Source organism: Porites lutea, chromosome 13, assembly GCF_958299795.1.
Source record: "Porites lutea chromosome 13, jaPorLute2.1, whole genome shotgun sequence".
Classification (NCBI taxonomy): Eukaryota; Metazoa; Cnidaria; class Anthozoa; order Scleractinia; family Poritidae; genus Porites; species Porites lutea.
The window spans coordinates 4450336-4472285 of record NC_133213.1 but is presented as its reverse complement, the minus strand read 5'-3'; the positions used below and the strand labels follow the sequence as shown (position 1 = coordinate 4472285).

General features: G+C 39.8%; 2 protein-coding genes across 2 annotated transcripts; both read right to left on the bottom strand.

The window, feature by feature from the left end:
* Positions 1-4574: 4574 nt before the first annotated feature.
* On the bottom strand, positions 4575-8262 carry LOC140923148 (mitochondrial inner membrane protease subunit 2-like). Its single transcript, XM_073373222.1, has 5 exons — positions 8050-8262; positions 7294-7400; positions 6369-6434; positions 5085-5187; positions 4575-4865 (listed from the first exon to the last, which is right to left on the bottom strand). Exons 1-5 carry the CDS (start codon positions 8176-8178, stop codon positions 4590-4592), a joined length of 681 nt encoding a protein of 226 aa, XP_073229323.1. The 5' UTR covers positions 8179-8262; the 3' UTR covers positions 4575-4589.
* A 4991-nt stretch (positions 8263-13253) lies between these two features.
* Positions 13254-20269, bottom strand: LOC140923624 (uncharacterized). The gene is made up of 2 exons (XM_073373696.1): positions 19243-20269; positions 13254-18415 (listed from the first exon to the last, which is right to left on the bottom strand). Exons 1-2 carry the CDS (start codon positions 20267-20269, stop codon positions 13254-13256), a joined length of 6189 nt encoding a protein of 2062 aa, XP_073229797.1.
* Positions 20270-21950: the final 1681 nt, after the last annotated feature.

Sequence of the window (21950 nt, the reverse complement as noted above, 5' to 3'; positions counted from 1 at the left end):
TTTAAACACGGTTTAAGTCAGAACTCATACTTTTAATTCATATCTACTGCCAGAACACTTCTTTCTTTCATCCTTGCCACGGCGGATGAAATTGTATTTAAAATTTCAAAAAACTCCATTCAAAACTATAAGCGCTTTTTAGTGTTGACGTCGAGCAGAATGGCCGAGAATAGGCAAATACGCAAAAGTACTAAGGAAATATTGAGGAGTGAATTTAGGTCAAAGAATAAAACAGGCAAGCAAAAGTTTATATTTAACCGACAGCTTTATCACTCTACGTTCTTTATGCCAAGAATTTGCTCATTTGGGCCCTATACCGATAAAATATAAACTTGAATTAAACCATGTAATCCGAGTAACCGTAAAAAAAAAAACGTTTTCGGGGAAACCAAATTCACCTACCTCCGCGTCACCTCGACGTGCGCACAGTATATAGTAGCTGTAAACTCAAAACTCGGCAGGACGAAAGACAAGGAATCAAGCTACCTTTGTGGCTCGAAAAATAATAACGTTGAACAAAAAGTGGCCGAGAACTGGGCCCATACTGTACGTTTTGTCGGGAATTTGTCATGATCTCTCTTTTTTGAGTTTTCATACAATAAAATATAATGAAATATGGCAAAATATAATAAACTAAACTAAACTAAACTATACTTTAATAATGACATAATACTTATAATGACTTCCGCGTGTCTTTGGATCCGGGGCAATCAAACTCCATGATTAGAACCCAGTCCCTCACTACGCGTCCAACATGGGTATACAGTAGGTAATTCGCGTTTTGTTTGATGGTACAAGAGGGTTGCACGGCATAAGAATGGAGACCGAAGGTGAAAAAGCGAAAGCAGTTGGGTGCCCTTCGGAAACGGTGAGTTTGGTGTAAATATCATTGCAGTTTGGAGACACGTGAATGCAACCGTGCAGTCATTCACATTCACATCAGACAGTACAGATTTCATACTCACATATCATTCTCAGTGAATGCACATTCAAGTTAACTATTTAGCCTACGGCACATCGTTGACCAAATGTGGAAGACTTTTGCAATTTAGGCTGCTCACAGTCCCCTATTTTTCCGTGATATCGACGAGATCAAGGGCTTATTGTTACGGGCGGCCATCTTTGTTTCAAATGAGATTATAGCGGTGGGAAAGCGGGGCGGGGTGTGGTGGTGGTAGCGGGGGAGGGGGGGGGATGGCGTGAGAAAAAGGGAGGGACTGGCTACCGTCGCAACATCATTGCAACTCGAATTCAAGGCCATTGTCGTTGACTATGGGTTTAATTCAAGATTGCGGACATGGACAAGTTGTTCACTAGTTGTTATTTTTATTAAACTCATCGCTAATTATGAGCTTGGGAGCAGGTGCCTTAAAGGTTAGTGGGGGGCCAAATGCAATAAGCAGAGAGGAGGTATCCATGGCAACCCTGGAAGCGGGATCCACCCCAAGAGCAGCCACCAGCCACCGTCACACTGAATAAATTCAGTGGAGATACTTACCTAAGAGAATACTTACCTCAGAAAATACTTACCAAACCACCAGGCAGGGGGGGAGGAGAGGGAGCAAGAATCCGCAATGATTCGCAAGAAGGCAAACATTGATCCGCTACGATCAGCAAGAATCCGCAATGATTCGCAAGAAGGCTAAAAATGATCCGCTACGATCAGTAAGCAAAGCTACAATGCAAAGCAACACTAGCAAAAGGGCACACAAGGAGCCCTGCAAATCCCCGCGGGCCGCCCCGTAGGTCACATACTGAAGTGGGAGAAGACCGCTGGCCAACTCGCTCGAGTTGAACTTTGCCTAAATGATATTTAGCCACATTAAAACACTCTCATAAAACCTATTTTCCTACATTGTTTTAATTATAGCTCTAATTATCCATGAATTAGGGCTAGGAGACAAAAGAAATTGTGAATCAACCTAGGTTTAACCTCCTGTGACACATATTATAAGTCTTAGATAATTTTGGCTTAATTGTTTACCTTTAACCACAGACCACAAGTTTGGAGACAAAGGAGTTTATTGTCAGACTGCAAAGCTGAGATGCAAAACCATGATTTGACAATATAACTCCAACACTGTAAGGGTGGGAGGGAATTAGGGTAGTGAAATGAGCTTGACTGCAGTTCAACTAAAATAAACTGACTAACGCTTGATAAACACAATGAGCACTCTTATTACAATGCTTGTGTCATTATCACAATAATTAATCATCTAGCCTGCATAGCAAGCGTTTCCGCGCGAGTTCTTCGAGAAAGTTGGGACGAGAGCAAAAAAAAAAAAAAAGGAATGAGGGGTAGGGGGAGGGAAGCGAAGGAAACGCTTGCCCGCAAACCCCACGATTTTGAAAAACTGCGTTCGCCCACGAACGCAGCTTTTGATTGGTGCGGTGCTGGTAGTGTTGATTACTTAGCACTCGAAATATCAGTCAAACCAAGTATGTTTTGTTTACGTGCGTCGCACATCTATATTAATTTTGTAAAGTCTGTTAAAATTCATGTTAGCGCAAGTACAGCGCGGCTTGAAGTCATCATTGAAAAAAAAAGGCTTGACCCAGCCCGATAGATACTGTCCGCAAATTTGCTGGGCTAATTTTGCTAAATCTTATGAATGTATTTATTACTGAACTTACTTTATTTCTTATTATTGTTTTCTTTAATGAAGAATACGTGTCTTTCAGAAGGACGGGTTGTTCCTTTCTAGTTTAATTGTGGGACATCACTATTGTTTTCTTTCTTTTCTTTTTCTTAGTTTAAGGTCTATAAAACATGCCATGAAAAATAATTCTCACTTGTCTGTGCAATAAACGAAAATCAAGACAGAATCAGTACATTTACATTAAGCCCTTGATTGACCTTTAATTATTTCCACACTAATTTTAGTATAAATTCTAGAATTTATTCTAGAACTTAACTGCCGAACAAATTCTAGAATCACAAATCCAGATAACCTCATCGTTTCCTCTTGGTCTTCCGGATGCAGTTTGTATTCTTTGCCAAGCTTCAGTCCTGCAATATTTCTAGATTTTTAGGGACTTCGATTCTGATTACTAGCATTTAAACAAATATTGGCAAGGCTCGTTACTATCTTCAAGGTGGCTTTGAAGCTCTGTACAAGAGAATGTATAGGCTAACGGGATCGATGTCCAACCATCGCAACAGAAGACATGAAAGCCAACAAACCTCCCCAGAAATGGAAAGCGCCATCGGTTATCACCGTGTACAACAGCCATCGATTTATGCAGTACAATCTGATGGGCTTTTTGATCTGTTCGTTGCTAAGCACACGGTGGACTTCTCTTTAAAACGTCAGTTACTCTCAAGAAATGGTTTTATGATTCCTTGGGAGAAATTCTCTCATTTGTCTTTCTCAGTTGTTGGCCAGAAAGAGGTGCGTAAAACGGTAATTATCATTGTTTCAGACATGATTTTAGAGTCAGAGACGGCTGGTCTGTGCCTATTAGACTGTTATAATCTGGAACTTATCATAGTCTGGAATAGCCAAGGACTGAAAAAGTCCTTTTTGTAATCTTTATTATCTTTGTATATGATCATCGGCCATGAAGCGCTCTGCTGATGATAGAGTCTCTCTGACTCTGTCTGTATCTGTGCCCCCACTCCTTAAACCCCGTTATTAGAAAAAAATAGTAAAATTTTATGATTTTCATGTTTGACAAAATGAGATCGAGTCTTAAATTTGGTGCCCTATGGGGGGGGGGGGGGGGGGTTGGGGGGGGGACTGCCAACAGCTCCCTCCCCACTCCTAAACTTTTTTCAGGGAGCCTTTGCTGGCAGGAAAGCCATAGAGTTAATACTGGGTCGAACCGAGTCCCTTGGTCGCGTCTTTCCCATCTGTAAACGGCACAAGTGATTAAATCATACTAAGGGACTCCAAAAATAAAGATTAACAAAATATTGTGATCTGATAGTTTGATCATTGGTTTTCGTTTTAGAATTTCAGTCCACAAGGGAAGTGCCCACAGAAAGAGAGATTTTCTATGAATGGCACCACAAAGAAGTGAGTGTACCACCAGTTGACTTTCTTTTCTCCTAATGAGAGCAGCGACACAAGTTTCCTTTGCATATACTTAGAAGAAATACAAACTGACTATAAATCTTTTCTTTGTCTTTCAGATTCATCTGCCCACTTTGTGGTCACATCCTACATGTAGGCCAGACTCCTGAACTGTAACATCCTGGCAGTTAAAGGTTTCACAGTATCCATGAGACCATGACATACATCATATGAACTGTACATTTTACCATTGTTGTAGCCACGTTTAGTACTGACCCGACATACAGAAGCAGGGCAAAAAAAATAGAACTCTAATAAAATTATAATGTAATATGAACCCTAGTTAGTGAAAACCAATTCAGAGACATTTGTAAGATTTAGTGGGAGATACGATTAGAAATACAATACTGTGGACTGAGCTGATTCATGAAGCATTAATTGAATAAAAAATAATATTTAATCCAGAATTAAAAACAGCAGAAATGAATGCTATAGTAAACATTTTAACACTCTAAAGTGTCGTCTTTGGTAAATAAATTTGAGGTCCCTCATTCAAGACAGAACAAGTTCTGGTCATCTAAGAGGTCCACAAATTATCTCTGTAACAGAACTTTTCTCCTCAAATTTATTATGAGTTCGACTAGCTGTAGAACTGCTGCATGTTATTCCATCTCTTTTCACTGTTGTATCCACATTATTGGGAAGATCCTTTGCATTCCTTGATTCATACTGAATAGAGATTTTATCAGAGTCAAGCCGTCCCTCTTGTGAAAATGTTTCTAGTTTTTGCCATCTCCCTGGTGGCCATACAATGTGAGTAGCTTTTCCCTGAATAAGACCCAGCGACACCTACAAAAATAGAATGAAATGGAATACATGTAAAATAAATAGATAAATTTATAGGATAGAAAAATTTATATCAACTTCCCAGAAAACTGTAGAATTCAAGGACACAACTCCAACTTTTCAAGAACATGTACACCATTTAAAATAAAGAGCTTACTTTCACACTAAGTGGACCACTGCCATTTGACATAAGGATAGAATTCAGTTTATATGACAACTCACCAGGCCAAAGGAGTTGCTGTCATGACTGTGTGAATGATTATCTCCTTCAACCCAGCAATGACCTGCTGGAATATGTACAATCTTCTTCTTGTAGCTTATTGTTCTGTAAAATGTGAAAAAAGTAACCAAACAAATAAATAAATAAACTGTAACTTGTTTTATTTTTTAATCTAGAGCTTTGAAAAAGCAATACTTGAGTGTTTTATTGTACAGATTCTTGTTTACAGCCACTCTAGTGACACTTTTAAAAAAACACAAAAAAATTATCAACATAACCTTTAATCAAAGTCAAACATTCATGCAACATGACAACAAAAAAACCCTGAACTGGCTTGGAAAAGCAAGCTGGCTACTGGGTATTTGTTAGTTCATATAGTGTGATATAGGAATTTAACTTTCCCAGGTGAACTTTGGGATTATCTGAGAAACAAGTTAAGCTACTGGTCAGGGCAAGAATTGTGCCTGTGGACCTTCTCATTGTGAGTAGGAAACACTGACCACTCAACACTCCCTCCTTAGAAAAAGAGAAGACGGTAGCATAAGACAAGGATATAAAGGCAAGAGACTCTATTTAACTTTAAAGAAAGTGTCTCGACTCCACACCTTATATACTGTAGGAGACTGACTTTTCTTCTTAGATGAGAGTCAAAGTACGTAGACATGGTGAGGTGCAGACTACAAGTGAATGAATGTGGTTTGACCATAAAAAAGAGTGTTTTTGTATGCTGTTACTGAAAGTTTGCTGCTGCTCCAAGACACAACTTGGGTCATCTCTTTGTTTTACTCTAGTTGGCATAGCCTTCTAAAGACAAGATATTATTTATTTATTATTTATTTGTTTTTCTACCCACAACTGACCTGCTCCCAACGTCAGTGGCTTCATAGCTCAGTTGGTAGAGCATCACAATGGTATCGCGAGATCACAGGTTCAAACCCCATTGAAGTCCTGAATTTTTTTTTTTCAGGCTTCTTTACGCAATTGCATAAAATTAATTGCATTCACTGCGACGATCATTTCTTCATTTTCATTTCATTTCCACAGTTCATAAATGATTTATTTTATATAATCATTAACAGACATCAAATTATTTGGCAGGGAGACCATTACAGCTTAGCCAATTACAGTGGATCCCACAATACGCCCTAAGCTAGTTTTGTAGCAATAGACTATTTCGACCTAAAGGCATAGGCATATTTCTTTGGTAGATTAGAAGACTTAATGCCTCCACTGTTTAATAATACATCTTAGTGGTTAAAGGTTACTGGACTGTTTGATTTACTTACTTAACATGATCTCCTTCCACAGCTATGACTCTCTTTATAAGAACAGCATCCGGGTCTGAAGGATCACTTTTAAAAGAGTCAAAAAGGAGATAGCTTTTTTGTGAAATGGTATTCAGCACTCAACCAGGGCTGTAATTAAGGAGCGGGGGGGGGGGGGGGGGGGGGGCGGGAGCAGGGGCGGGAGCGGGGGCTGGGAATTTTCCCCAGTTACAATGAATGTGGCCCGTGACTACTTTCAAAGGAAAATTTAAGAAAAATAGAATCAAGAGATACCTGTCGCTGTTTGATTTCCCGCCTGCTTTTTGTATTTACCCAGGCAACTTGAAATCTTAGAGACAACCCTGCTCAACAATGTTAGTGTCTTGCAGTGTTTAAACTGAAGACATGTATCCCACATTATCCAGTACTAATAAAACTAAGAAGCAGCTGAAAGTTCCTCTCTGCAAATCACCATTTCTTTTCATACACCTGTACATGTATGTATGATTTCCAACCTTTTGTTTATTAAGATGACCAGAACAGCATGTATCACTTTTTTCTGTTATCATACATGTATACATAAGAACCCTTTCACCAGTATTACCACTGTTTTATTACTGGTAGTTCTTGGGAATACTATAAAAGTCAAATTGTACATATATTAGAGTACAACAAATCCAAATTTTGTCAATTTTGACTAATTGTTTGCTCTTAGGAGTGAAAAGGCACCCAACTGTAAAACAAGGTCAAGGTTTTTTGAAGTTAGGCCCTGATTTGCTATGCTCAAACAAAATAGTGCAAAAAGGGGAATGGGGAAATGCCTTATTGTCTCAGACTGACATCTCAATGTACCTCAGTAGCTCTCACAGCTTCTTCAAAAAGTTAGAAACCTCCAAAAGGTAGGCAAAGATCAAGCAAACTCTAACAGAACTCAGAATTCACTCACATGAGGGTTACAATATCTCCTCTGCTGATTCCTTCAAATCGCCTCACAGCCCAGCTGTTCACAAGCACTACATCACCTTTAAAGTGAGGTTTTGGATTTAGTGTTGGCTGTAGATAAAAGTGAAAGAAAATTAACTTTTATGGTTACATTGCCATGTTATGTGGCAGGTGTTATCCCTCTGATGAGAGATGTCCATGAAACTATACACTGTGTGGAGAAACAGTGACTGCATAGGTCTTCCAGGTGACCAAGCCACCAAATCCACCAATCAGTGTATTGTGACTGTTGTCAGTTCAAAACCCAACCCTGCCCTGCAGATTGGTGGATCTGGATTGACGCGCACACCTCAAATGCCTTTGGTTGAGAATTTTGAACTGATCATGTTGAGAAAGCTGGTCTAGCAACTTCAAGATCGCTTTTGTTGAGAAATTTTGGAGGGAATGAGCTCTCACTTGGGGCGTGGAGACATATCTAGTGGATCAGATTTGAGAATGGGTGATTTGCGAAAAAAAAATTCTGCATACTGATTTCGAGGGAAAAGATTCTTGCAAGGAAATACCTGGCGAAAAAAATATCTTTCATGTCGTATGCTGGAAAAAAATTCTTCCACCGTTGTATGTCTAGAAAAAAAAATATATCACCAGGGGTTTGGGAAAAATGAAATTCTTACCCAAACCAAATCACCCATAAAAAATCAAATGGTCAGCCCCTAAGCTAAATCAAAAAAGCTTAAGCTTGATATTTTTACCCACTTACTTGCATTGAGATACCATGGACTCCCTTTAAACTCCCAACGTTCTCTACAAATGTCACAGCTACTGGAAGTCCTAAGGCAAACCCTAAGGCAAAACGACTGAGATACGGACGGACTGTTTCAAAACCCATATCACCGCAATCAAAGGCTGCAGTTTCAACTCATCTGCACTGTACTGCGTCAGCCAGCAGGACAGATCCGTCCGCCATATTGAATACAAGTGAGTAAGTCCCAGTCCTCACCGTCAAACAAAATTACCTTGTATGCTCGCAATGCGTGCAAGGGTTGGCGAGATCGTTGTCCGTCAAACGTTATGAGGTGTTTCAAACCTCTCTATTTTAGCTGATCCCCGCTGACTTTTAGTGGCTCCTTAATAATCTCTAAACTGGAAGGAACAGTTTTTATGTTCACAAAACCATTCTCTCTAGAGATCATAAAACGTTAGAACTTGTACTTATCTGAAAAAAAAAATCGAAATTCTAAAAGCGTAAGGCCGAGACAACCTCCAACACACAACATTTAGGGTCTACCACTTAAATTTGGGACCTTTAATTCGTAGCTGATATTTGATCTTAAATTGTGGGAACTACTTTCCTTGAAACTTAGATGCTTCTTCAGGCAGACAGGGGCCCTGGGACTCGGTGGACGAGTAGCAATTGACAACAGCGGAATCTCTTCTTTGGGACACCTCTTTTCAAAGGACACCTCCTTTGAGGGGACACAAAATTTGATCCCAGAAAAAATGCTCACATATAAATCTTTGTATCTGTTACCTCTATCCAAGAGACACCTCTATTAGTGGGAAAGGGGCACTCTTTCAGGTTCCCATATCCGGGTTTAACCTCTCTTCAGGGGACACCTTAGCACTAAAAAAGTAACTAACTCCAAAAAAAGGTTGATACGTTTATGTGCACACTAGTCAAAATGACGTCAACTTTCAAAACATTAACTATCTGATTTAAATCGGTGTACTGCACTTGTGGTATTTCAAAGCAGAATTTTACAGAGATTAGTTAATCATGATCTTTTATGCATTATATAGCTGCTTGAAATGATGATTGTAGCAGTTTCCGAGGCAGAATAAAAGAAAAATATTTTATTTATATGTTAATTATCACAGGTAAGAAATCCCAGCTCATCCTCATCCAGGGGACATCTCTTTTCAGGGTATACTTGCCTTGGTCCCGAGGGTGTCCCCTAAATAGAAATTCCACCGTTATGCTGAATCAATCATCGCTACAGTCTCTGTAAGGGTCGGTTTCCACTGTATCGTAATTTTTCCGTGCGAACGCACGTAAAATTAATTCTATTAGAAAAAAATAGTTTGTCAGATACATTGCAAAATTCAGTTTAAATAATTTTAAAGGACATATGCTGTGGTTAACTTGGCGACCAGTTTGCCCTCCAAGTTTCCATCCATTTGATAAACTCTTTCTTTGCTAGTCATGTGACTGACATTCGCCTTAAAACGGTCAAAATATTTCATCTATGAGGAGTACTTAGTCAAACCTCAACTTTTCTTATTATATCCTTTTTCCTGGCTACTACGAACGACTCGTTAAAACTATTGCCGCCTTGTAACCATGTATCAGGTGTGTTTACGGAACCGTCAATTGAGCAAAACAGGTCACATGACATAACAAATATGCTAATTAGATGCGCAGAATTATGTTTAAAGTGGCTCGATACAATAATTCTTTAGCGAAACCTTCCATTTTCTAATTTCTTATATTAAAACAAATTGACCTTTATGGTGAAACCATTATAACACATGTATTACACATAGACTAAACTTTATTATGATATTAGTATTTTTTGGGCGATCGTAATAAATATATCGTGGCAATGACGTCACAATAGTTTTAGCTTTTAATCGAATTTCAGTCCTTATCGACCTAAACTTTGGAAATGTGTTTGCCTTACGTTACGCGAAGTTTCACAGAAATCTATGAGAGGAATTTCGAGATATCTTGGAATTTCTAAAAAAAGGTATCACTTATGCATGAACTGAAGGCTGGACTTTATGCAGACAAATTTGCTACTTTTTGGATGTTTCCGGAATGGTTTTATCGCACATTCGTTTTGAAAAAAAACGTCCTTTTAAAGGTGTTATCGTCGAAAAGTTCGAACTTTTTTTTTGCATCGTAACTCGTTTTGTGACGTTATCAGGAAAAGAAATAACGTAACGGTATATATAAACAATAATCACAAAAAATGTTTCAAATATCTATAAAGTATTGTATAATAGTAAAAACAGTCGAACCTCTCGGTACGGACACCTCTCTATTACGGACAGTTTCCAATGTCCCGACAAAATTCTCATATATTTTCTTTAAAAACCCTCTACAATACGGACTCTCTCTAATACGGACAACAAACGCTAAATCTGGGCCCCAGAGAGTAAATTCATATGAACTTAACCTTTTTATATATTACGGACACTGTGGTGATCAGGTGAATCCGCACAGGGTGAATCCCGTCTAGACTGGTTGGTGAGCTACACCGCCGATGATTTTTAGGGAGTTATTTTAACTCGAAAAGTGGAGTAAAAATTTTAGGTACAGGATAACCCCTTTTCTGGGGTTATTTTAACTCCTAATTTAACTCCGAATTTGGGGTCACTTTTACTCCTGAAAAAGAGTTCTTTTTACTCCCAGTCTGGAGTTAAGATAATTCCGAAATGGGGTTACTTTTACTCCTTACGTGGGTTGTTTTTACTCCTTTTGGAGTTAATAAAACTCTGAAAGTGGAGTAAAAATTTTAGGTACAGGATAACTCCTTTTTGGGGGTTATTTTAACTCCTCAATATCTGGGGTCATTTTTACTCCTGAAAAAGAGTTCTTTAAACTCCTTTTTGGAGTTATAATAACTCCTAAAAAATACCTCCACTGTAAGGAGTTAAATTAGCCCCCCTAGAGGAGTTATTACAACTCCCTGAAAATTACTGTGTACGCAAGGTGATATAAAGCCAAGTCGCTGTATACTCTAACAACTATTTGCAAAAGGTGTACAGAGGAACATAACCGACTTTTTGGAGGCTTCAATACTACAAATAACATAAAGATCTTCTTTATTACATTTTGTACTCTAGTTACTGTTTACTGCACTTGCAAAATAACGAAAGACGCTTTCAGAATTGAGCTTTACGTTACAACTTTTTACATGTAGCATTGCGCTGTAGCTCGTTTCGTTTTAAAACAGTAATTTGTCTGTAGCTGAGATGTGCAATGTTGTATGCTACTGAAAGACAGAGTCTTTGTACTGTGAATTAATAACTTAAAATTCAGTTTAAAGACGAGCCTGGTTTGAGCTACTGAACACTTAAAACTGTAAGTAGAGTCATAAAAGTGAGGTCATCATAGTGACCTCTTTTATACGGACACCTCTCTAATACGGACACTTCGCTCTGTCGATCCTTCGGTGTCTGTATTAGAGAGGTTCGACTGTAGTATAATATTGAGAATATCGGCAAAAATCAAACCCTTAATATAATAAAACTCTTAACAATAAATATATACTATTATCATTCGATGCAAATGTCTCTTCCTTTTGATTGGCCGAGAGCCCACCACGTGACCTGCAAATGACTGCCTACAAATAATGGTGTGCTCATGCGCAATGTCGTTCAACTGTTTTTGGCTGCAAATCATCTATTCTGCTCATGCGTAAATGAAACCACGCTCCTTCTTGCGATCGCTCTTGCGTGAAAATGGCAGATCACTTCGCCTCCCGAAGATATTCCTTAAAAAACAAACTTGGTGATCGAATAATAAAACTCTTATTGAACTCGGTTATCGCAAAATATCGTGATTTGTCAGTGTCTCGCAGATCAATTATTTGCCTCAGCCTTCGCCTTCGGCAAATAATTGATCTGCTCGCCACTGACAAATCACGATATTTTGCTCCAACTCCAACTTACGGATCGGTTACTTGCCCTTTTAGAAAGGATTTGCCACGAATTTGTGTTTACCGCGGCCTTCCTCTTGACCTTGCATTGCCTTCGTCGACGGCTTCGGGTTGGCATCGAAAACTATTGTCATCACGGTCTTCCTCAAGCCAATTTAAGCGCTCTCTAGTTAGACCTTCGTACTGATATCGCAGTTCAGAGACTCAGAGATGCAAAGGAAAAACACAAATTCGCGGCAAATCCTTTCTGAAAGGGCACGTAACCGATCCACAACTTCTAATTCTTCTGTAAAAATACTTTGCCTCAACTCTTTGTAGGGAAGTTCTTCAATAAATCGTTTGAATTTATCGCGCAAAATGCATGTAAAATCATCCGCCATGATGGAGGACTGAAAAAGAGACTGCGAACCACCCCTTTGCCAAGCAACCGCCCATATGTAAAGGTTTACATATGGTAAGAAGTATTTTTGATACAAACGGCATTCCATAAGTTTACCTTGTCAGTCATAAAGTATAGAGTAATTAAAATTTATGGTATCCATTAATAGTCTAGCGGTAACGTTTTACACGCGTTGCAACTTAGCTATTTGTTCTTTAGGGAGGCCTTACAGCAAGCCATTGTAGTAATCTAGCCTGCTCGTGATGAATGGGTGTATGAGAGTACGTAAGCTGTGTCTCGATGAATACTTCTTAATGCGTCTAATATTATGCAAGTGGAAGAAAGCTGCTTTACACACGTTTGTGATATGGTCACACATACACAGACTGGAGTCGAGAAAGCATCCTAGATTTTTAACTTGCGAGTTAAGTTTCATGTCTGAACTACCTACTTCGATGTTCATTGCTTGCAGTTTGCAAAGTTTCTGCCATGTCCCAATAATCATAAACTCGGTCTTATTGTCATTAACAAGGAGTCTGTCCTGGATCAGCCAACTGCGCTGCTGTTAGGCTTAAAACTCAGAAAGAACTGTGCGTCGTCCGCGTAGCAGGGCGCTCGTGGAAGCTGATTGTCAACCACCTTAAATAGCTCAGATGCATATGTGATGAATAAAATGGGGCCCAGACATGACCCTTGTGGGACATCACAGTCCAAACTAAAGCGTTCTGAGAGAGATCCATCGATGGAGACTCGCCGACCTTCGTTAGGCAAGTATAACTTGAACCATTCCATATAACGTTTTAGTCTGATCAGAGTCAATTCAAATGTTGATTTTCTGAATATTACGACAAAGGAAACTTCTCTTACTGAAGGTCTTTATTTAAATGTCTTCTTGGGTACTTTAAGCCGAAGTATCCAGGCCTAGGAACATAAGCTGCCACGGTGCGTTTCCCATTCCCTTCTCCACTCCCGCTCAAACATCTCAGAATGAAGAGCAAGACGAGTTCCATGTTCTAATCCAACACTGAGTATTTTTAAGTATTCATACTGATGGTAGACACCTAAGGAAAACTTTAAAAGAAATTCTGATGGCCAGAACTCCGTTTGATCAACAGCCCAACCCATTCGATTTCTTGTGAAGTCTGGATACTTATCTCTTAACACAGAATTAATGTCAATGATACCATCGCTGCAGAAATCACTGAACAGATAAGCATGAAATACAATCTTAATAAATGAACAGGTCACTTCCCAACTCCAGTCTAGATGACTTCTTGTAAACGTTGTAATTACTTGAGTCATTTTTTTCTCATCCAACAGAAATGGTCTATACTTGTCAAGCACACTCTTAAAACAACCAAACTCTTGGAACATTCTCAGGTGCCACCACCTCATTAAAAAAAACAACACCATCTGTGAAATCCTCAAGACTTTTTTGTACCTCACTTTTACTTTAACCACGCCAATCGCTTTATTAATGGCATTGACTGCTGCAATTATCCTTTTTAGATAAATAGTAGAATAACCATGCCGTTTCTTTTGAATTAGACACTTTTCTATGTCGCCAATAAAGGACCGATAGGCCTCAACCTCGGGTTGAAATGGTTTTATAATAATCCATTTTCGTCTTATTAATCCCCATTGACGTGTTATCTCCTTAAACACGGCTCCGTACGACGAGGATAAAACGCTGTAATTATTCTCCAATGTCCAGTCCCAGTTACAGTTATACTGCCTTTGACTTTTCTTCCTGTCCTGGAATTTAGACCAAAGTGCAAGTACGAAACCTAGGACGTCTGGCCTCAAACCTAATTCCAGACTATTGGGAATCCAACCTTGCAACCTTTCATAGATGATTCTATATTCAACATCCTTCGCTGGAAACATCATTTTACCACCATGTTCCATAATTATCGTCGCGACCTCTCTCCATGGATTATAACTGCTATCATTGCTAAAAACAAAGCTAAAAACTTCCGCCAAGTAAAGTGGTGTGACCCCGTCTTTGTTAGGACAATTCACGTCCAACTGATGACGTTCCTTTTCTTTTAATATCTCTTGTATGAACTTAACTAGTCCACGAGAAGCTGCCAAATGGTATAGAGTCATTTCTGATTTGCTCGAGTCACATACTATCTGAAAACCGCGAGTTTTGATTGCATGATGAAGAAGCTCTAGAGCCACAAGAGATGCATTATCGTTCCTACTTGGCCGCTCTTTTTCAGGTACCGGCCAAATGCTTCCTCCTGAGTGCAGTATTGCAAGGGTAATCGCGTCATGTCCCTGTGGGGACAATAAGGACGGGTTTGCACCAAGTCTCAGAAGGCTGCGAACACCTATTAAGTTTGCTCCTTGTGCAGCTCTGTGAATGGGCCTAAATCCCTCCGCGTCCAGACAAGAATCGATAATCTTGCTCTTCAATCGATGCCTTTTCATAGCTCTATTAAGAAAACTTTTTCTTGATAAACAAATTTGTTTTTTGCATCTAATTTGTTGAAAAAAATTATTATCTTGACGCTTTGGGGGAAAAAAACAAAACAAATGAAAGACGGATGAGATAAAAGGCTCTCCACATTTAATTGCGGTGGAATAATGTAAGTGTTTCAAAAGAATATCTGTCCAACTTCCACCATTAGCAATTAAAGCTAAGGCAGGTGTTCGTCCAAAACTATCTTTACAATGAACACTGGCTCCCTTGAACAACAACATTTGAGCTATGTAAGGCTGGTTTTTTGCCAGAGCATGGTGTAACAAACTCGTACTATTACGCTCGCATTTCTTGAACGAGGCTCCATTTGACAGAAGTAGATAAACAACCATCTCATTGTCACGTAAATGGTTTGGCAAGTCAAGGAAATGTCTAGCAATAACAAACGGAGGAGAGGTTGATTCTACTGTGCAATTTTCCACTGCAACGTCTAATGGTGTTTTGCCAAACGTATCACGGATTTCAAGCTTAGCCCCCTTACGTAAAAGAAAAACTACTGCATCAGCCAAACCGTTTGCCGATGCTAAATGCAAAGGCGTTCTTCCATATAAGTCGACCGAATTTATTTTCGAACCACGCTCTATCAAATGAAGAAATGCATCAAGCCATCGATATTCTTCAGCTTCTTTTTCGATGTAGATAATATTTCCGGCCATACAAAGATGATCTGGGCCTCTGCGGTCAACCGTTGTTAGGAGAAGTGTCACACCACACGAACTGGTTCTGATCAGTTGTTTTTTACGATTAAGTGGTCGTACATGGAGAATTGAATAATGTAATGGTGAGAGGTTACCTTCGTCAACCGCAGTTACATTGGCTCCATGGTAAATCAGATGGTCAATGACCTCGACTGCACCGCATGCTGCAGCGCTATGAAGAGGTGTCGATCCGTTGGAACTCTTGCTGTTTACATTAACGCCAAAGTTCGCGTGAGCTATGACGTGTACGAAAACTATGTGATTATGACAAGCAGCCACATGAAGAGGTGTTGCGCCTAGGCAGTCAGGAGCATCCACTTTTGCGCCAGAAATGACAAGGTGGAGCCCTATATCCGTAAGCCCATACCGAGCAGCCAGATGAAGAGGGGTATATCCGCAGTGACATATATCTTTATCATATTCTGTAACCTCTTCAAAACTCAATTGCTGTGATTTAATTGTCATGTCACATGTTGTACCATCATGAAACGTCCCCGTCAATGGAAGAATGTTCTCGTGGAAACTTTGCAAGTGATTACAAGTTTCATATACCAGATTTGGATCTTTCCAAAGCAGCAAGTCTACTATTCGGCTGTTACGTTTTCGGACCGCTTCGTGCAGAGGAGTCCTTCCTGAATAATCCCGGCAGGTCAACGCTGTGGCTGGGTGGGAAGCTAGTTCCCAGACCACCTCTTCATGGCCAGCTGAGATCGCTGCATGAAGTGCAGTTTCACAGAATATTAGATGCTTGTCGTCATAAAGTTCTCCTTCTTTATCCTTAGTGTTTCCATGCTCTAAGTCAATCTCAAAACGTTTTATTTTTGAGTTTGAATGCATGCAATCTTTGTACAGTCGAGCAAAAGATGGTATAGAAAAATTATCTCTTTGCAACCGATATTTTCCTTTTAGCCAGTAGAAAGACCCATCGCATCTCATGCATTTATCTGTAACACCAATTTGTAAAAGGTACTTTACTACTTCTAACTTATTGTTTGCTGCGGCATGATGGAGGGCAGTTTGATCAGGTACGGCGCCTGCTTCGTATAATGTTTTAACAACCTCCGCATGTCCTTTCTCAGCAGCTATTTGTAGTGCAGTCAAGTGAACACCATTGACCGTCGAAATGTTCGCACCATTGTCAAGTAGAAAATTAACTACTTCTAAGTGACCTCCATGAGCTGCTGCGTGAAGCATTGTAGAAGAAAATAACTTTGATTTAGATTGAAACACTGGATTGCACCTGACATTCATACTGTCAAATTCTACAGACTCTTTCCCTTGCAGTTTGTAAGTAGATGACAGAGACTTTGTTTTATGATGTATGTTGGCTCCTTTCTTTACCATTAAAGCCAAGTTACGCACAAGCCCATGCTCTGCGGCCAAAAACGCAGGGGTTATTCCACGATTATCAATGTAATCATCGTAGGTAACATGACGCAACAATAGGTCCAATGCATCTGTGCTGTTTATCGTAGCAGCAAGGTGCAACAAAGTCCTATTAATTGTAGGATCTGATGAATCAAAAACTTTTGAGGGCACAGTGAGAAATTTTTTAACGAGATCTTTTTTCCAACTGCCATGAGCAATGTGTTGTGCGAAGTTGAGAATGCACTCTGGCAACGAGGAGTTGTGTCCCTCAGTAATTAAGCGAAAATAATAGTCACAAAACATTTCGGTTCCCTTTTTCTTGCGGACATAAAATGGGCCATTTGTATTGCTTTCACTTGTGAGCCATTCTGTTAACGATGGATGATAAATTGTCACTCTGTCGTTTTCTTCGTATCTCAAAAAATGCCCCAGCTCATTCATTCTATATTTCAACCTACTAGCTTCTTTAAGATTCTCTTTTCTTCTGAGAATATCGAAAATCTGTTTAAAAGAGACTGGTTGAAAAGAGGCCACAAGTAATTCTAACACTCGGCGTAGCGGTTCAAAATTTTCCGCTGGACTGTACAATCGTTCAAATTGTCTTTTGTATAATTCTCCTAACGTTTCAGGCAGCGAGTAAGGATCAATTATTTCGGCTTTGGAGATTTTCCAAAAATGAAGCATCTCCTTAGCGAGCAAAAAATTTCCTTGACTCTTGCTCAACAGGGCAGATGTCAATCGTGCGGTATTTCTCGTGCTATTATCTCCGAACCAAAATTTTATTAGACGGATTAAAGGACCATCTTGGAAAAGTTTCGCCGCCAAAAAAGTTCTAATGTCCTGTATATTTCGAGTATCTTCAGGATTAATTTTCAGCTTCATGAAGTGGTTCGAATTTATGGAAAAGCTAGTTTCGTTACGAGAAGTCAGCACAAGTTTTAGCCATGGTGGAAATCGAAGCTTCTTATCAAGCAAATTAATAAAACTGGGAGCTGTTTCACTCTGGCAATCCTCTAAGGCATCAATGACAAAATACCGGTTCTCTTGCGGTTTATTCTTCAAAAGTCCTAAGGGTGTTAATATTGCCTCCTGAAAACACCGTACACAATCTTGAATGGTGACACAGTCATTGTTCAGTGATCGCTGGACTCGTGAACTGTCGGCAACCACGTACCCGTATTCTGGAAGTCTGCGAGCTATCATATCGGCCAAGTTACGAACAAACTTTCCTCCATTCTGTGTATTTCTGTCAGAACTTCTACAGAGGTGGTACCCAAGAACATGATCATAGAGGGTCGGACTAGACTTTCGGGAGCAGATTAATTGTGCAGTCAGCGCAGACTTTCCAGTTCCAGGATCTCCAGTAATAAAGACTCCAGACACACCTTGGCGTGAATGGTAGAGGGAATTCTCCATCAATTGAAATAACCATTGACGACCAATAAAATTATCTCGAGCATAATTAAGGTAAGAGGTAAAATTAAACTCTTTGGTGCCAAAAGGAACACCAATCGTCTCTCTAGGACAGCCTGTGGAAGAAAATCGTATAATGTGATTACAAACTCTATTTAAATGAGGGTAGGGCTGCGGACAGAGGCCTCTCTCCTCCGCAGAGGTTCAACGAGACGTTATTGGGATTCCGCTGCGCGAAGTAAGTACACGAAGGGGCGAAATCCGAAAGATTCTTCAGCGCGGGAACCTCTGCCCGAAATCTGTCGTTTTCTCGTGCAGCAACGGATATCTGGGCCTTTACTATATTTTATAGCTTCAAGTTCATTGCTTGCCATTTTACCGAAATAAACAAAACAATGCATGCCATGCACCTCAGTTACACACACTTTACAAAAATGCCTCCCCCGGATTGCAGCCATATTGGACGTAACTTCTGGAAGAGGCTCCCCCGCCGCTTACCAAACAATTCTTGAGCCCGCGCTCACTCTCGCCATGCCCCTTTTAGCTTTGAGCCTCCGCGGAGAAGAGAGGGCAGAGGCTGCAGCAGAAATCTCTCTTTTGTTTTAAAACTTAACGTTATAGACGTTACACGAATTCTAGCCAATCCGCAGCCGGGTAATATGTCCACTAGATATAAGAAAAATTTGCATTGTCTAGGTCACAAAACAAATTACACCTCGCTATTACAGTTAAACCTAAAACTGAAAGCTAATTAAATGGGTCCATGAACACACTGTATGAACGAAAAGTATCGTTCCATATGGAACAAAAACGAACAAAGCATTCGTCAAAGGGTAAAGACTAAGAAAAGAGAGTCTGTATGAAAATGTCAGTGGAACGCAAAAAACAAACAAACAAACAAACAACTGAATTTTTTAAAAAAACGAATTTTACCCCAACATACCGTCCTTATATGACCTTTCATCCAGGATACCAATGCAACAAAGCAGGATTAATAGGTGTAGGCAATCGTTGAACGATTTTTGTCCGTTGCCTCCCGCAGTTTTGAACACAAAAATGATGATGGCAATGGGAAGTTTCAAAATTGGCTGGACAAGACTTGAGAAAGTAGTTGTTTCATTTTTTTGCTCCACCGTCTTGAAAATTAAAGACGCTTTTAAATTACGGAGTTGACCTTCCACACGTGCCCGCTGTTTTTCGTTTTTCTTGGCTTCCTTTCTTAACGACTTCATCTCACTTTTAAGGCTTGACATGTCGCTTCGAATTGCCTCGTTGAAATGAGATAGGACCTCGGCTTTGAATATTTGCACATCTGAAGTGCATTTCAAGTCTAAAATGTCCTGAAGAGCGTTCTGAACATCTTCATCCCCAACAAACACTGGATCTTGAAGGAGTTTCTCGATTGTTTGAAAGGCAGCCCGTTTTTCTTTGTCGTTCAACTCTAACTTTGGAACATGTACCCATTTTGTGTTTCTGGTTTCTCGGACACTTTCAATTAGTGGTCGCTGAACAAGAAAATGATTGCACCAGTACAACAGATTTAGAATTCCAGTGATGTCCAGGTCTTCGGCGCTCTCAATCACAGTATGTAACCCAATATCAGGAAGAAAAAGTTTAGCTATTTCCCATTTACCTTTACTGGGGTCAATCCACTTGGAGGAGTCACTTTGCTTCCAGTTCGGCTTGTTCACAATGTGAACCCCTTGTAAAATTTGTGCCCATGCACACGTGCTCATATCGTGGTAATGGTTCTTTTTTCTACCCGGATCATAGACACAAGTGCACGGTCCAGCGCGTAGTGTCGTCATCGCGGCTATTACATTGCTATAGAAAAGATCCATCTCTCGTTGAATATAGGGACGAAGACCTTGACAAAGAACTGATGTCAAAGCGCGTCCGAGGGAAAGCCAGTTTCCTTCTTCTGGAGAGGTCAGTTGAACGAAAGCCTTGGAGGGTCCTGCTGCTGCCATACTAAAGTATAACACTTACTAGTAGAAAAACAGGAAAGGGGAAGAATTCAATAGTTTGTATAATATATAATCAGAGGTTGTTTTCATAAAGTCAAATGATCCAGAAAGCTCGGAGGATATATGAGCTAGTCAGATTTAAAACAAATTAAACCAGCGCATATATTCTCTATGAATGGCAAAGCGCGATTGTTCCGTACGATGATCTAAGATTAGCGACCCATTAGCCGAATTCCAGCCGAACTAAATTCTAAGGGAGAAAAATGCTCATTTCGATCAAACTCCTTACAAAATACGTTATAATAATTTATGCACTAGGTTCGGTACATGAAAAGTTCGGCGTCTGAATCAAAGCCGTTGTAAAGTCGCTCCAAAGGCGAAATTCCCGGCCGCGCCAGGCGAAGAAAACGGCTGAGCTGTTCCAAATTTAAACAGGCGTTCCTAATTGATTCAGACGCCGAACTTATCATGTACTTAACTTCACGGGTGAACTGACTGAAATCAACTGTTAGTTAGAAGCGCAGGCGAAGGACAGCATTTTGGATTTTCCCCGATTTCGGAAAATTCCAATTAGACACTCGAGTGGAGGGAATAAAAATTTATTTAAAATTCTTGCACCGGTCAGTGCGCTTCGGCCTTTTTCTCCTAGGATCGGAGAGTATGAATGCAAAGTACGCATTCCGGCAAGTATGAAAAGACATTTCTGAAGAGAGCTGCGGCTACGGTTTCCTCCTAAATAGATTGAAAACAATTTTTAGGCTATCCAGAGTACTTTGAGATCTCTAGAATGAATTCTGAGGGGCGCGGTCATCCTAGTGCAACTTAAGTCTCTTTGGAATTATCAGGGCTTCAGTATTACTTTCCAGAAAATTTTAGATACAATTTAATTTTTACGAGAGTGAGAATTTTTCTAATCCCTCTCTCCATCGGCATTTTTGGGGAGTGAAATGTGAAAAATTAAACTTCAGAAAATCGTAGGGAATTTATAAGACAAGCTTCAAAAATTGTATATGAACGGAACAGTCATTTGAAAATTTTTAGCCGTCCTCGGGTAATAGAAAATTCTATAAAAGCAATATTTGCTTCTCCGAACAGATATGTTATAAAAACAGTCGTTTTCGTGGGTTCCCTTTGTCAACTGAACGTTAGGCGAATTTCATTTTTTGTAATAAACGAGTCTAGCATTTTTTGATTTGGAGGTTTAGCCAAAGTTTGCTTTGTTTGGTTTTTCTGAGGTGAAAGATAACCCCGAAATGTATGAGTAATGCAACATGACCGTGACCCTCGATAGGTCTGTATATTTTAAGATTTTTCGCCAGAGTATCCCGATCTTATGTAAATATTATACTTTTCTAGTATCCATCTGTTTCTCAAAACGGTTAAAATGAAATAAAACTTTCTGTAAAAGAAGAGTCCGCAGTTCAGGTGCCGTGTTTATTACCTTAACCGGGTATAGCCTGTGAACAGGCTCTCTGTTTGGGGAAAGGGTGAAAAAATCGCAAGGTGAGGGAAGGGAAAGGGTGAGAGCCTGTAGACAAACATCTGAGGCCGTCGTTCCACGGCATCCGCTGAGCATCAGATCCTGATGCAAGCTCCTATGGGCGACTGCGAGAACACTGACTGTTGACAGGTTTGATTTACATTGCTTTTTTGGTCGGCACGTAGCACGCGAAATAATTTAAAT

Coding starts and splice junctions, on each gene's coding strand:
- LOC140923148 (XM_073373222.1), bottom strand. CDS start 8,178: ATGGGTTTTGAAACAGTCCGTCCGTATCTCAGTCGTTTTGCCTTAGGG. Junction 7,401..8,049: donor TCCATGGTATCTCAATGCAA/GTAAGTGGGTAA, acceptor TTTTATCTACAG/CCAACACTAAATCCAAAACC. Junction 5,188..6,368: donor GTGGAAGGAGATCATGTTAA/GTAAGTAAATCA, acceptor CACATTTTACAG/AACAATAAGCTACAAGAAGA.
- LOC140923624 (XM_073373696.1), bottom strand. CDS start 20,269: ATGGCAGCAGCAGGACCCTCCAAGGCTTTCGTTCAACTGACCTCTCCA. Junction 18,416..19,242: donor TGAAAGGTCATATAAGGACG/GTATGTTGGGGT, acceptor TTTCTTCCACAG/GCTGTCCTAGAGAGACGATT.